The sequence below is a fragment of the Syngnathus leptorhynchus genome, chromosome 22 (assembly GCF_054491065.1).
Source record: "Syngnathus leptorhynchus isolate UIUO chromosome 22, UIUO_Slep, whole genome shotgun sequence".
Lineage (NCBI taxonomy): Eukaryota > Metazoa > Chordata > Actinopteri > Syngnathiformes > Syngnathidae > Syngnathus > Syngnathus leptorhynchus.
The window spans coordinates 3,773,996-3,788,253 of record NC_141216.1 but is presented as its reverse complement, the minus strand read 5'-3'; the positions used below and the strand labels follow the sequence as shown (position 1 = coordinate 3,788,253).

The window sequence follows — 14,258 nt, the reverse complement described above, 5'->3', positions numbered from 1 at the left end:
GACTTCCTGCGTCAGCTAAATGCCGACAGTGCAATTTGGTGAAACGTAGCACATGTAAATCAGTAATGAAATGTATGACACCAGAAATTGCATCATCAAGGTAGAAAAATATCCTTCCACACAAAATACTGATTCTAATTTTGAATCGTTGCACATGGGCCTTTTTCGCAGCATCATGTTGCCGCACTCCCATTGGCTGCCCTCTTCCCCCTCCTTCCCAGCCCGTGCCGGAGAAGGGCCCCAAGCCGAGCGCTGACGGCAGCAGCTGTTGCTCTCTCACACTGGCCCCACCCTGCGGGACCAGGCCCGGCCCCCCGAATAGGCGGGCCCGGCAGCAGCGCCTGGCCGAGTGCCTCCAACTCCTCAAAGCGCCTCAAGAGTCCTTGCAAAGCTCAGCCGAGGGAACGCCGCACCAGGTGAGGTCTTTTTCCCACCGCCCCTGACCCCACCCACCCCCGACCCACTCTGCTAGAATCGCGTAGGAGTCGCGCTTAGTAGTCCCTTACGAGTACAACTGTGTTGGTATCGTACGGCAATCGCACTTTGATGGGCTGGCCATCTCTTTAAAACATTTTGAAATGTTGGCGGTTCACGGATCGGTGTACGTGTCGGAATGGCCGTTATGTTTGAATGGTTCTTTGAATCGCATTCAGGTTGTGTTTGTGATCGCAATGGTGATCATTTTAAGAATCACTTTGCAGGCAAGCGAGCTTGGAGTCATCTTCAAATGATGGCAGAGTCATAAAAGAATCTCGAGAATCATCCTCGGAATCGTGTTCAAATTCTCTTGGAATCCTGAGAGAATCGGCTTAGAATCACTGTGGTTAAAGTTTATGAAGTTGGGGTCATGTTTCATTTCCGGATGTTAAGCAGGACAAGGCAGCGCCCCTCGCCTCCCCTCCCCTTCCTGTCTTGCCACAAAAGATAAAAAGTGAGGCGGACTGACTCGGCCGCTCGTGGCATTTTCACTTGTCTTCTGCTTCACTTTATTGTCCCAGCTAGGAGGAGCGTGTGTATGTGTTGGGTTGGGTGGGGGGGGGGCAAGACGGGCTGTCTTTTACTTTACGACCTTCAGTGGGCCCCCGTCACACATGGCCAAGTGGGAAAGTTGACACTTGTCGGAGTCATGTGAGAAGAAGCCCTTTGCCCTCCAGCTTTGGTTCTCACATCCTGTTCAGTGTTTGCTCAGCAGCGCCACATTTGTCACGACCGTTTGCGGCTCGCCCACACAACCCAGCGACAGGAAGTAAACGAACGAACGAGCTCCGAGCGTCATGTGATGTCATCCGCTCGCCCTGTCCAAACGTTGTGTTGCAACCGCTCGCTTTATTGTTCTTCTCTGACTGGTTGATCTCCTCCTCAGACGGACGCTGAACTTCCTCGATCGGCCCCCACCGTCGCACGACCCCTGATGTGCCCTCAGTGGAGGCGGGGGGCAGCTAAGCCCCCAGCACAGGCGGCTTCTGACCAAGCGTGCTTGTGACACCCTCCACCCCCACCCACCCCTTTGGTGCCCACGGGGATGTCGGCGCCGAGGCGGCTGGCGCTGGCCGGCGTCACCATGGCCTCCCTCCTGTGCTTCTACTTGTTGCCCTGGTCCCAGCTGACGGATGGTCTGTCTGTCTTCCGCAGCGATTCGCCGGACTCGGAGCCGAGTCTCGGTAGCGTTCGGGCGAGCCCCGCCCCCTCGCCGACCGCTCACGTGTACAACGTTTCCGAAAAAACCACCGAGCCCTCCTTCATCGGCGATGCTTACGCCGACGAAGACGTCCCACCGCAAACTGTGAGTGGAGTGCAAACCTGCCGTCTGATTGGTCCAACAATCAGTCGAATGTTGAATTCATGCTGGCATCGCTTTAGAATAATCGTGCTTCGATTTATTTTTACAATTGTCTTGAATTGATGTTTCAATGCTGTTCACAGAAGGTTGGGATTGTGTTCGAATCATGTTTGAGTCATCTTGCGATCTCGCAAAGAGTCATTTTGGACTCGAGGTTAGAATCCTCGTGCATTGTCGGACGATCCCGGTTAGAAATGCTCTTTGACTCTTGTTCAAATCGAGTCGCTTTGGATATCAGCTTACTGAATTCAAGCTTTGACTCTTGTTTGGAATCGTGCGAGAGAGAGAGTTGTGCACGGATTCAACTCGGGGCCACGTGTGCACAGGACTGCCCCGACGGCATCAGAAGCCGGGTCCTACGCTCCGACGTGGCTGGCCTGTTCCTGAAGAACATTCCGGTGCTGCAGCAGTCCACAGATGCCACGCCCGCCCAATACAGTCGCCTCAGTCGTTACGCGGGTGCCAACGGCTGGGGGAGCCTCACATACCCCGGTCAGGACCCGCGCGACCACATCCCGTTTGGGAAAAGGGATCAGTCGGCGTTAAGATTGACTTTTTCTGGACAGTGCTGTCGGGCGCGCTGGCGCTGCTCAACTTGTCCGCCAACGCCGTCATGTTGGACGACTGGGCGAGTCGCGGCAACCGATCCGGCTGCATCCGCTGCGCCGTGGTGGGCAACGGCGGGATCCTGAAAGACTCCAAGAAGGGCGAAGAGATCGATGGCCACCACTACGTCTTCAGGTGAACTTTTGCCTTCAGTCAGATCAAATCGGGTCTCCAACCACATCGTTTGAGACCCAATTTCCTTCTGAGACTCCCCCCCCCTTTAATTATGGTTGTGATTTTGCTGGCCCAGGACAAACGGCGCCATCCTGACAGGCTTCGAGAAAGACGTGGGGGTCCGAACCACCCACTACACCTTCTCAACCAACACCTTGATGAACTCCATGTTGAGCTACGCCTCCGCCGGCTACCGAGGCCCACCTCAGTCCCAGGTGAGGCCCGAACGTGCGTACGCACAGAGGACGTTCGTGCGTGCTAACGGCGACGTCGCCCCCGCTCAGGAAACGCGTTACGTCTTCCTGCCTGACCACGACCGCGACTACTTGATGATGAAGGCGGCGGCCCAGCACACGCTGGTTGAGGAAGGGCGGGAGAAAGGCAAAGAGTCAGTAACGTGGCGTGCGAGCTTTTTTCCGCTTGACGCGGCCTTGTCATCACCGTGTCGTGTTTTAAACTCAGCCCCACGGCGTACTTCGGGAAGGACGTGACGGCATCCAAGCTGAAGATGTACCATCCCGATTTCATCCGCTACCTGCGCAACAGGTGAGGGAGCCCCGCCCAGCCCAGCTCGGCAAACCAACGGTATCATTTCCTCGCAGGTTCCTTCGGTCCAAAACCTTGAAAACCAAGTACCGCAACATGTACCGGCCATCGACCGGCGCCACCATGCTGCTGGCGGCGTTGCACAGCTGCGACCGTGTCAGCGCATACGGCTTCATGACGCCGCAGTACAAAAAGTACTCGGACCATTACTACGACAAGCAGTACCACCGGGTGGGGTTCTTCGTCAACCACGACCTGATGCTGGAGATGAACCTGTGGCAACGCCTGCACCGAGCCGGCCTCATCACGCTCTACATGCGTCCGTGAACGCTCCTTTGTCAATTCTTCCTCGACATTTCTGACCACTCCCGAATGCTCCTGACATGAGTCAGCAAGCGACACCCTGAAGACTCCTGAAAAGCCGTCCTTGTGTTTTTTTTTTATTTATTATCATGACGCGCATTTGCACGCCCCGGGCTGCTGCTTGTGGCCACCGACGGCTCCTCAAGCTACGTGTCCGCCCGTCGCGCTCAGCTGAAGGCGGCGCCGTTTTGCTTCTCACATTGTTTTTTGGCAAGCAAAAGCGGCCCGGTCGCTGAGCCAGACTGTTTACTGAGCGGTTGCCGTAGCAACCACCAACCGGACTCGATCCTGTTGCTAGGACAGCAGCCTTGTCTCTTCTTTGCTTTTCTTTTCTTTCTTTGCAACCTTTTTATTTTCAACATGTTCCTTTTAGCTATGTTTCAATATGAGCATGTTCCTTTTCACATGTTTTTCAAAATGACTGCCACTACCGTCATTTGAGTGACTTTTTATAGTTTCCATCATGTGGGTAATGTGTAATAAGAGCAGAAAATAGAGACGCTTATCAAGTGCCAAGTGAATGAGTAACTGGCGCACAATTAAAACGCTTCTAAAAGCTGCCACGTGACCTCTGTAATGTGAATAAAACGCAAGGAGAAAAAGTTAATGATAAAACTCAAACTTGGATAATAGAGTTAACTCACATACCTTGTCACGTGCTTTTCCTGCTCGGAAAAGGAACCAAATATCAACTATTCAAAGAAGTTTCCATAAAACCTTTAATTTTTATATGCGGGCTTGACTAGCCCGCCGTCTAGCGGTGACTGAAACTCACTGCACCACTGCTGCTGTTTTTTTTTTTTTTTTTACCGCTGCTGTTGTTGTTGGACTTCATTTCCCATGACGCCTTGTCGTTCGAGCAGCAGGAGGGCGAATAAAAACAGGAAGTATGCATCTATCGTTAGCATTAGCCAAAAAGCAAACGAGGAGGGAGAACCGGCTATGTGTGCGTGGGCGTGCACGTTGCACATATTTGTGTTTAGAGTGAAAGTAAATGTTGCTCTGCATGAATTATGAATGCGTTTTCATAAGACCAAAGGAGGGATGTAATCATCCTTATCTTGAGCGTTTGTGTGTTTTGTGTGCGCTTTTTCTTTGTCTTACATGTGTTGCTGTAAGTATTTCTGGAAGTATGCGTGTTAGTGTGTGTGTGCAGGAGCGGAGCAACCTGGTGGCCAGGGGAGGGCGTTGTCACCCCACATTATGCTTTCGTGAAATAGAAACGCAAAGTATGGGCAGTGTTGCACTTATCTTCATAAGTGCAACACTGCCCATAGATTTGGGTCATTTTGATGACGATTATGAGAATTGGCGGTGGGGTGGGGGTCAAAGTTTGTCTTTGAATATGTGTGTCTGTTTGAGTGTTGTGTGTGTGTGTGTGTGTGTGTGTGTGTGTGTGTGCACGCACATGTGTGTCAGCGCATGCGCGTGAATGCCCCTCAGCAGCCCCCTCGCCCCTCCCCCTCAGCATTACCGAGCAAGATGGCGTTCTCGCAAGCAGCACCGCGGACAGCTCCAGTAGCCTCCCCCTCCTCCCCCTTCTCCTTCCCGGCTCCAACGGACCACTAAAGCCTGCATCTGATTCCCCCCCCCCCCCCCTTCCATCTGACCCCCCCATCTTCGGGGAATGTCCTGCTCTCTGGAACCTTCCTGGCCGCGTTGAAGCTTTCTCCTTTCAGGAGAAGTCAATCCGCAGCTGGCCGGGCTCGGTTCGGAAAGGATGAAGCTGAAGATGAGGAAGGAGTGAAGATGAGGATGGGGATGAGGATGAAGATGAGGAAGATGCTGCTGGCGCTGATGTGCGCCACACTTTGGATGCGCGCCGACGCCATTGGCCCAGGTGAGCCAAACATTCCAGCACTGCGATTCCGTTTTGGGATTTGCGTATGTGTGTGTGTGTGTGCGCACGTGAGCGACTCCTCGCTGTCAGACTGGCAGAGCTTCGTTAGGCTCATTAATCATAAATTGTCTTCATCAGCAGCTAATCGCGTCTGGTGATGACGCAACAATCTAGTGCGGCAGGTTACCATGGCAACCGAAGCTCCAGCTTCTGGCTAACAAAGCAAAAAAAAAAAATTTCTAATTTTAACATCTTGTCAGGCCTGATGTCTGTTTGTCAAAAGAAAGGAAAATATAACCATGACACAAAAATATGATTTTGGTTTTAAAACCGAAATTGACGTTATAATGTGACGTAAGCATCAAAATGTTATCGTCTCGACACGGGGAGACTCTATTGTCGTTTTCAGAATGTTTGCGCTAAATTATGGATTACTATGAGCAAATTTATTTTAGCAGACGAAAGAAGCCCTAGTGGCCACAATGGGGAAAAACAGCTGGAGTCAAATCAATTGCTTTTCAAAAGGCCAGGTCTTCTTAAAATATCACATTTGCACATTATAAGCATCCTGATGACAACTCACTAAATCCTTTAGCCTAGCTTAGCTTAGCATAGTCTACGTCGGTCTGAATCCACGAGCGAGACATAGTTTGTGCAAAGTTGTAGCGTTGGGCCACAAGCAGAAGCCCCAAGGAAAGAGCGCCTTGTTTCCATGGCAACTGCATCCTCGCTCGGACGGGCGCCGGATGCTCCAAGAACATTCCCGCCTCGACGGGAAGACGACAAAGTGAATAAAGCCATTGTGCCTGAGCAAGCACCGCAGCGCAAAGAGTGTGCGCACAACTCTTATGTAACACACACACACACACACACACTGCAAATGCACACACTCAACACACGCATGCGGGATTTGTGCTGATTCTCGTGTGGTGTCCCGTACCGCAGGTGTGGGCGAGTGGGCGGAGCCAACGTGGGTGTCGGTGGCGTTGGTGTGGGCGTCGGCTGTGGTGGGACTGATCTTCGTCCTGCTGGCCTGCCTGTGCTGCAAGAAGACTCGCAGCGCCAGATTCGAGGTCAGCTCGCCAGCGCATACACACCCTTACACACAGTCAAGGGTCACGACCTTGCGTGCTTCAAGGTCTGCATTGTGTCAATCACATCAACTACAACCACAATTGGACAGTGTGTGTATGTGTGAATTGTGCTAGTGATGTCACCAGCACAGTATGTGAACCCCCCCCAGCCCCCAATTCTCCTTCCATCTCTCGTCCTTTTCCCCATTTTTTTTCCTCCCCCGAGGGAGGGAGGGAGGGAGGGGGGACGACCCCCGACCTCTTGGCTCCGCCTTCTTCCGCCCTCACATCCTTCCACAGCCTTCCTCTCACGCTCTGCTGTCCTCTTCATCTTCATTCTCCTCGCTGGGCTCCAAGAGTGGACGTCAACCACCGCGTGTGTGTGTGTGTGTGTGTGTGTGTGTGTGTGTGTGTGTGTGTGTGTGTGTGTGTGTGTGTGTGTGTGTGTGCGCGCGTGAGTGCGTGTGTGGTCACCTGCGTCAGGTAAGTGTCCTTGCAGCACCACAACCTTCTCCAGTTGGCTTTGTTGCACTTCGTGGCTGCTTGTGTTTTTATCCGTGTGTGTATGTGGTTTATGTGAAAAGTGGACACGGGGAGAGAGGGAGTGCAGGAGGGAGAGTCCATGTTGAGTGGATAGGGGGGGGAGGTGTTTGAGGGTCACCAAAGAAAGCACAAGAAAGAAGGGTGGGGATAAGTGTGTGTCTGTGTGTGTTTTTGTTTCGGGGGTGTTGCCAGGTCACATTCCTAAACTCTTGTGGGACCTGGCCGGGTTTTCCCGCAACTTGCTAACCGGGCTTTGCAATTGGACGCTGCAGTGAACTCGAGGAGATCCTCCCCCCCCCCCCTTTCGTCGGCATAACATATTCAAGCCACAGTGGAACTTGTGACGCGTACGTTGTCATTTCAGGAATTTCGCAACGTCGCCGATGGCGAGGGCTACCACACGTTGGCGTCCACGCCGCTCTCGCAGGCCCGCCCGGACGTGTACGTCCTGCCACTCGCCAGGCGGGCGGCGGCGCCGGCAGGTGAGTCCCAACACGGGTCAATTTCCCAAGCACCTCAGCTAAAACGGGCTAGTGGGCGGCCCCGTTCTAATTGCATCGCTGGGTCCATTTAGACGGCAGTGCCGCTAGTGCATCCCGTTAACGACTTCCCGGCTGGCGAGCCGATGAGGCCGGATGGAAGCGGCTTAGAGCACCGACCGACGCCAGTATTGATTAGGGGCGCACGTAAACACAACAACAACAACAACAAACAGACAGAAATCCACACAACATGCTTGTGTTTGGGCGCTAACTGGTACCAACTGGTGCCAAGCGGTGCCAAAGGGGTGAGATAACGGGGTCGGCTGTCAGGAACGAGCAGCGTGGGGGGAGATGACACCACGTCCAGGATGGACACTGGCTGGCCTGTGTGCAATTCTTGGAGAAGGGTCACACCACAAAGGCCCGTTTGTCTTCGCCTCCACCCACAATGAAAGAAGGATAGACGAGAACGAGCCGGAGCGAGTTTCTGCTCGAGTGTCTTTGGGTGGACGTTGTTTGACTCTCGCGTGGACCGCCGTTCTCTGTCCTCACAGCGCAACACCCGAAATGGTCCAACTTGAGTCGCCAGAGTCTGCTCTACCTGAAAGAGATCGGCAACGGCTGGTTCGGCAAGGTAAGAGCCGGCTCGCTGGCGAAACCTTCCAAAAAGTCTTCCACCCCTTTGCAATCATCATCATGACGTGTCTCGAGTGTTTGCAAGCAGATAACATCTTCTTCTCTCCATCCTTGTTTTCCACACTCATCAACATCTGCGTTATCTTCACGACTGGGTATGTGTGCCCCCCCCCACCCCACCCCCTCACCCCCCTTCCATTTCAAACTGCCTTGTGTCAACCCACATGTCCGTGTGTCCTCCTGCTGCATTGGTGTCCACGTGTCCGTGTGGCAGGTTCTTCTGGGGGAGGTGAATGAGAACCTGAGGAGCAGTCAAGTGGTGGTCAAGGAGCTGAAGGCCAGCGCCAGTCTAGAGGATCAGATGCACTTCCTGGAGGAAGTGCGCCCCTACCGGTACGCCCGCCTCTGCCCCTTTTTGACGGTCGGCGCCGAATGACGCCCGGCTTCCCGGTCCTCAGGGTGCTGCAGCACTCGGCTCTGCTGCGGTGTCTGGCCCAGTGCACCGACGTCTCGCCCTTCCTGCTGGTCATGGAGTTGTGCCCGCTGGTGAGTGGCATGCAACGCTGCCCCCGGTGGCCGGCCACGGGATGTGACGGTGCCTTGCGTTGCCAGGGTGACGTAAAGGCGTACTTGAGGAGCAACGGGGACGCCGACGGCGTCCCCGAGCCGCTACTCCTCCAGAGGATGGCCTGCGACATCGCTTCCGGACTCAAACACTTGCACGCGCACAACTTCACTCACAGGTAACGCGAGCGAGCGAGCGCAAACCTCCGTGGCCGATGTCGGAAAAGGCCGCTTCCCGCAACAACATCCTGGTGCTGCCCGAGTGTTGCTCAAAGACTCCAGCATCAGTGATTTTGTTGCGGGCGGCGGACCCTCGGCGCCAGACGGCGGGGTCCGCTCGTCTTTTGTTTTCCCGGAGTAGAAAGACTATGCGCCATTTTGTGACATGCCCACACAGCGACCTGGCTTTAAGGAACTGCCTGCTGACTGCCGACGTCACCGTGAAGATCGGCGACTACGGCTTGTCACACACCAAGTACAAGGTGGACGCTGCACCAAATCCAAGGAGGTCCCCCCCCCCCCCCATATTGACTATGCCTCGTTGTCAGGACGACTACATGATCACGGCCGAGCAGACGTACGTGCCGCTTCGCTGGATGGCTCCTGAGCTGCTGGACGACGTGCACGGAAACCTGCTGGTGGCCGAGCAGACCCGACCGAGTAACATCTGGTAAGCGGCGCCGCCGCCGTCCGGTCGCTCAAACTAGATGGAGCAATGGGCCAGACTCAGGATTTGGCTTGCTTCTGGACCGTCAGGTCTCTGGGAGTGACCATCTGGGAGCTGCTGGAGCTGGGAAAGCAACCCTACGACCATTACTCTGACCGCCAAGTTCTGTCTCACGCCGTGAGGGAGCAGAAGCTGCGGCTGGCCAAACCCGCTCTCCGAGTTCCTCTGGCCGAACGCTGGTGAGACGTAAAGCACGCTCGAGATTTGGCTTCCCCTGCTCTCATGGCTTGCCGGCTGACTTTCAGGTACGAGGTGATGCAGTTCTGCTGGCTCCCGCCCGATCAGAGGCCCACCGCCGAGGAAGTTCACCTGCTCTTGAGCTACCTGTGCGCTAAGGGGGCCAGTGAGGCCGAGGAGGATTTCGAGAGGCGCTGGAACTCCATGCGGCCCGGCGGCCGTGGCGGCGGCGCTCGCGAGCAGCCCTCGTCCGCTTTCTCGTCCTTCCCTCTCCTCCAGCAGTTCTCATCCGCTGACGGCTACCACTCGGAATCCGGGGATGACGTCCTGACCATCACCGAGACCAGCCACGGCCTGAACTTTGAGTACCGTTGGGAGCGGGCCAGGGCGGAAGAGTCCCAGAGGGGCGCCGAGTCCTCGAGCGCACTCGGCAGCCGTGAAGCTTTTTACCCTCCGGCGGGCTGCCACTTGGAGAGCCTCCACCTCCGAGCTTCTCCCCTTTACGCTCCGGGCGTGCTTCCCGTCTTCAGCGCCCACAGCCCCTCGCTCAACAGCGAATTCTACGTCCGCATCGAAGAACCGGCAGACTGCGGCCTGGAGCCGGCCGACTGCTCCGTGTGCTCCTACAGCCCGGACTTCCGGAGCGGCGGGAGCTTCCTCAGCGGGAGCGCCGACTCGGGCGGCTGCGTGGCCTGTCCGTCGCTGGCCGAGGCGGGCGGCAGCTACTGGTCGGCGGATATCTGCAATGTCTACGACTCCACCGACTCCAGTCCCGCCATCTCCCTCAGCACCACGGAGGGTCTGCCCCTCTTGGGCCAGCCGTGCGACGACAGCCCGCTGCGAGCCTGGGAGTCCAGTCACTACGTGTCTTACAAAGACCGGGATGGAGGTTACTATTATGAGCACTCCCCGCCCGTGGATTTTGAGCGCTATCTGATGGGAGGAGAGCTGGCCACTGAGCAGCTTCAAGAAAGTTGGGGGTCGAGGAGCCTTCGCCGGGCCTTGGGCGAGCTGGAGAACCCGGTGGGAGCGCCCCCCTCCCTGGACAGTCCGCCCCAACAGGTCTACGGAGACCCGTACATGGACTTGGACACCGGTCACTCCTCCATCATCGGCAAGACGATGACCGGAGGCTACTACGACATGATGGGTTCCTTGCGGAAGACCATGCCGAATCACGGCGGGCGCGGCTCGGTCGCCATTAACACGGAGACGGAGAGGGCGATCTTCGTGGGGCCCCTCGCCAGCCATTCGGGGGAGGATGACGACCGAGACGAGAGCCACTCGTGCAACACTTGGCCTTCCAAACAGCGTCGCCCCCAAAGACGAGCCGGTCGGAGCCGCAGACGAGAAACCTACGTGGACTTTGACTACGGCGTGCCGAGCGTCGGGGTGGACCACTGCTGGACAGCTCCGCATTACCGGAGCCTCCCCAAGACTGTCGCCTACCCGGAAGCCCGCCGGGTCAAAGACGACCGCGGCCGCGTGAGTCGACACCCCCTCTCGGTGTCTCCGGAGCGCTGCGACGTTTCCGTGTACTCGTGCCACCAGAGCGCCGCCTACGCGATGCCGCCGAGGGACTGTTGCCACACGCACTTTGTCGATCCGCTCGCGGGCTTGATGGTGAGTAACGACGACCGTCGCGACAAAGTCACCGACAACCCGAGCGGTGACGAGATGATCAACCTCTCACCGGCGCCGGGAGGTCCGGTCGTGTCCAAAGCCGCCCCGATCAAGGAGCCACCGTACGCGGCGCTCAGAGCGGAAGACGTTATCAAGCGAGACGTCGTCACACAACATCCTCCGGTCACCAAGCCCCACGTGGAATACTTGAGCCAAAGTCCGCCGCCGCCCGTAGAGACCAAGCACGTGCCGGCGCACGTGACGGATCCGCAATCAGAGAGCAGTCAAGCGGGAGATAGCGGTTTGGACCGAGGCGGCTCCAGCGTCAGCCTCACGGACATCCCCGACAACCAAGACGACGACAGCATCGATGACATCACCGACGTCACTTCGGAGATTTTTGCCGAGGAGTCCGCCGAGCCCAACGCTTCCCCTCCTTTGGAGTCGCAGGGAGGAACGGCGGATTCGTCGGAGTCGGTCCCCGGGTCTCAAGAGGGCTCCGGGCCCCGCCCTTCCTGTTACCCCAAAGCCACGGACAGCGGCTACGACACGGAAAATAACGAAAGTCCCGAGTTTGTCCCGAAAGAACCTCATGAAGCCAAAGAGCAAGACGTGCCTCGGCCAGCCGTCCACACCGGCGTGAAGGAGGAGCAGCGCCCTGCGGGTGCCTTGAAGGAGGAAGCATCTCCTCAAGAGCCGCCACCGCCCTTCTCGCCGCTAAGTCAGGAGACTCCGTACAGGGACTCGGCCTACTTCTCCGACTATGAGAACGAACGCCAAGTGGGGAACGAGCAGGAGGGAGCGTGTCAAAGCCCGGGCGGTTGTGTCGATGAAGACCGGCTCGCACCGAAGGACACCGCGGTGGGCCCGACGGAAGACGACTCGTTGGAGGGTTCGACGACAGAAGGCGGCCTGGACGAGTGGCCGTCCCACGAGGAAAGCTCATCTCTTGAAGACTGGGCAGCAGAGGTGGTGGGAGCCATGGAGGAGGCTCTCCACGCCCTGAAGGAAGAGCCCGAGTCCACGGCCGTATTCCAGAAAGAAGGAGGAAGGGGTGGGCCGCCCAAGGACAAAGCTTTAGGGCCCGAGATGCCGCACGGCTTACCCAAAGACGAGGTGGCCTTGCAGCAGGCGGCCAATTCCAGAAGGTCATCAGAAGACCGAGGTTGCCCTCCGGACAGGAACGAGGCGGACGGCGGCTCGGACGGCGGCTCGGACAACGGATCAGATGACAGTGACGAGTCGGACGAGGAGCCGCGCGCCTCGGGCGTCCCGGAAGAGGAAAGCGAGGACGAGTGGCAGCCGGTGCCCACCGTGATCAGCGACGACAGCCGCGCCCACACGCTGAGAGGCCTCCTCAAGACGCCCGCTGTGATCGAGCTCCACCGGGAGCTGCCGGCCAACAAGAGGACCGTGTCCTTCTTTGATGACGTCACCGTCTATCTCTTCGATCAGGTGACACTGTTACTTTTCATTCAGTAATGCAACTTCCAGGTTCAGCCTGGAGACTTGCTCATCATGTCCTCCCACTTTAGGAGAGTCCCACCAAGGAGCTGAGCGCACACGGGTTCCCTTTGGCCGCGGAGGGCTCGGCCACCAAATGGCCCGAGAGGCTCGTCGCGTCGGACGATTCCTCGGACGGAAACGTCTCCGAAGAGAGTGAGTGTGTCCGTCTCGAGCTCGGTTTTCGTACTCAGCCGCTCAGCCGGCCTTGCTTGTTGTGCACGTCAGGCGCGGGCTTCGAGTGGGAGGACGACTTCCCCCTGCTTCCTCTGCCGACATCCTCGGCGACCGCCGCCGCTGACGACTCGCCGTCCCGGGCCGCCGCCGAACCCCCGGAGAGCAAGTCGGCGGCCGGCTTCTCTCGCTTCACCGTGTCGCCCTCCAGCGCGTCCCGCTTCTCCATCACGCACATCTCTGACTCGGACATGGACTCTGTGGGAGGTGAGGACGGGCGCGCCTCCATCAAGGAAACAAACAGACAAACAAAACAATTGTCTATTTGCATTTGCTCGGCAGGGAGCAGCGAGGACGGAGACAAAGAGTGAAGACGCACATTCGCCGGCGTTTTTTGACGCTCATGGAAACGTCCACTTGATGAAGAATAAGACGCATTGAGACTTAAGAAGGTGCAAGGCGACCTTTCTGAGACAATGAAAATGGAAGAGAGACAGACGTTTTGAGATTCATCGACTACGTGCATGTTTGAAAACGACGACAAAAGACGCACAAATTTCTCTCACGGCGGAATCCGACAAGGCCTTCGAGGTCGCTGCTTGGACGTGATATTTATGCTTATTTATTTGTACAATCAACTCTCCTTCTCCTGGCTCGTGTTCAAAGTGTATGGCACCCACGTTTGAACAATGTCAAGGAAGAATCCGGATGAAGCTGTGGATGAAAAAAAGGGCAACGCGTCGTCCTGCAAACACACGTAAGGCCAACCCTGCTAATTGAAGTGCTGCACAACAATAATACGAGTATGGGATCCAATTCAGGAGGGGGGGGGGGGGGGCAACATTTACCTGCGTGTTTGTATTTATTTTACTTTGATTTGTGCAGGTAAGGCACATGAGAACAAACTAACAATATCAACATTGAGCAATAGCAAGACAACGATTTCTTCATGTCTTGGATTGAATTAGCCAAACAATTGTTGTTTTAACACACTTTCATTCTTGTGTATTCAATCATCTGTTTAAATAGTTGAAGTTGTAACTAACAAACTGATTTAACATTTTTAAATTCATTGGAGTGAGTGGCCACTTCATTCCATTAAGAGATCAAAATATAGGATAAAATAATTTGATTATTAAAATGAACCGATTTTAAAGTGTTTGATCAATTGTCATTTTTATATTTGTTTTGATTTCACTTGTATTTCTTTTGGAACTTGGAAGTTTTGGTCTGCTGTACACACGTCATAGTGCCGAAGAGAAGAAGAAGAAGCGGTGAATGCGGAAGCACGAGCATAATTACTCTAACTTGACCCGGTGATCGGGAGAGTATTGGTCGAGCCCCACATGAAGCAGACTTTGGGCTAAGATTTGAATAGTGTAAGGCT

General features: G+C 55.7%; 2 protein-coding genes across 4 annotated transcripts; both read left to right on the top strand.

Annotated features, from left to right (window-relative positions):
* Nucleotides 1-285: 285 nt before the first annotated feature.
* st6galnac (ST6 (alpha-N-acetyl-neuraminyl-2,3-beta-galactosyl-1,3)-N-acetylgalactosaminide alpha-2,6-sialyltransferase) lies at nucleotides 286-4,231 on the top strand. Of its 2 annotated transcripts, none has more exons than XM_085903612.1 (8): nucleotides 286-416; nucleotides 1,364-1,783; nucleotides 2,167-2,332; nucleotides 2,407-2,581; nucleotides 2,697-2,835; nucleotides 2,905-3,008; nucleotides 3,083-3,166; nucleotides 3,223-4,231. In XM_085903612.1, exons 2-8 carry the CDS (start codon nucleotides 1,523-1,525, stop codon nucleotides 3,491-3,493), a joined length of 1,200 nt encoding a protein of 399 aa, XP_085759738.1. In that variant the 5' UTR covers nucleotides 286-416; nucleotides 1,364-1,522; the 3' UTR covers nucleotides 3,494-4,231. The 2 variants fall into 2 exon arrangements, with proteins under 2 accessions (XP_085759738.1, XP_085759739.1); XM_085903613.1 differs by lacking the exon at nucleotides 286-416 and adding an exon at nucleotides 761-1,246.
* A 30-nt stretch (nucleotides 4,232-4,261) lies between these two features.
* Nucleotides 4,262-14,122, top strand: aatkb (apoptosis-associated tyrosine kinase b). Of its 2 annotated transcripts, none has more exons than XM_085903610.1 (14): nucleotides 4,262-5,369; nucleotides 6,315-6,442; nucleotides 7,350-7,467; nucleotides 8,022-8,101; nucleotides 8,393-8,496; nucleotides 8,562-8,649; nucleotides 8,716-8,846; nucleotides 9,065-9,149; nucleotides 9,216-9,337; nucleotides 9,424-9,573; nucleotides 9,640-12,649; nucleotides 12,730-12,853; nucleotides 12,926-13,138; nucleotides 13,214-14,121. In XM_085903610.1, the coding sequence occupies exons 1-14, from the start codon at nucleotides 5,279-5,281 to the stop codon at nucleotides 13,240-13,242; spliced, it is 4,473 nt and encodes a 1,490-aa protein (XP_085759736.1). In that variant the 5' UTR covers nucleotides 4,262-5,278; the 3' UTR covers nucleotides 13,243-14,121. The 2 variants fall into 2 exon arrangements, with proteins under 2 accessions (XP_085759736.1, XP_085759737.1); XM_085903611.1 differs by having other exon boundaries at nucleotides 5,126-5,369; nucleotides 8,378-8,496; nucleotides 13,214-14,122.
* The last annotated feature ends 136 nt before the right edge of the window (nucleotides 14,123-14,258 follow it).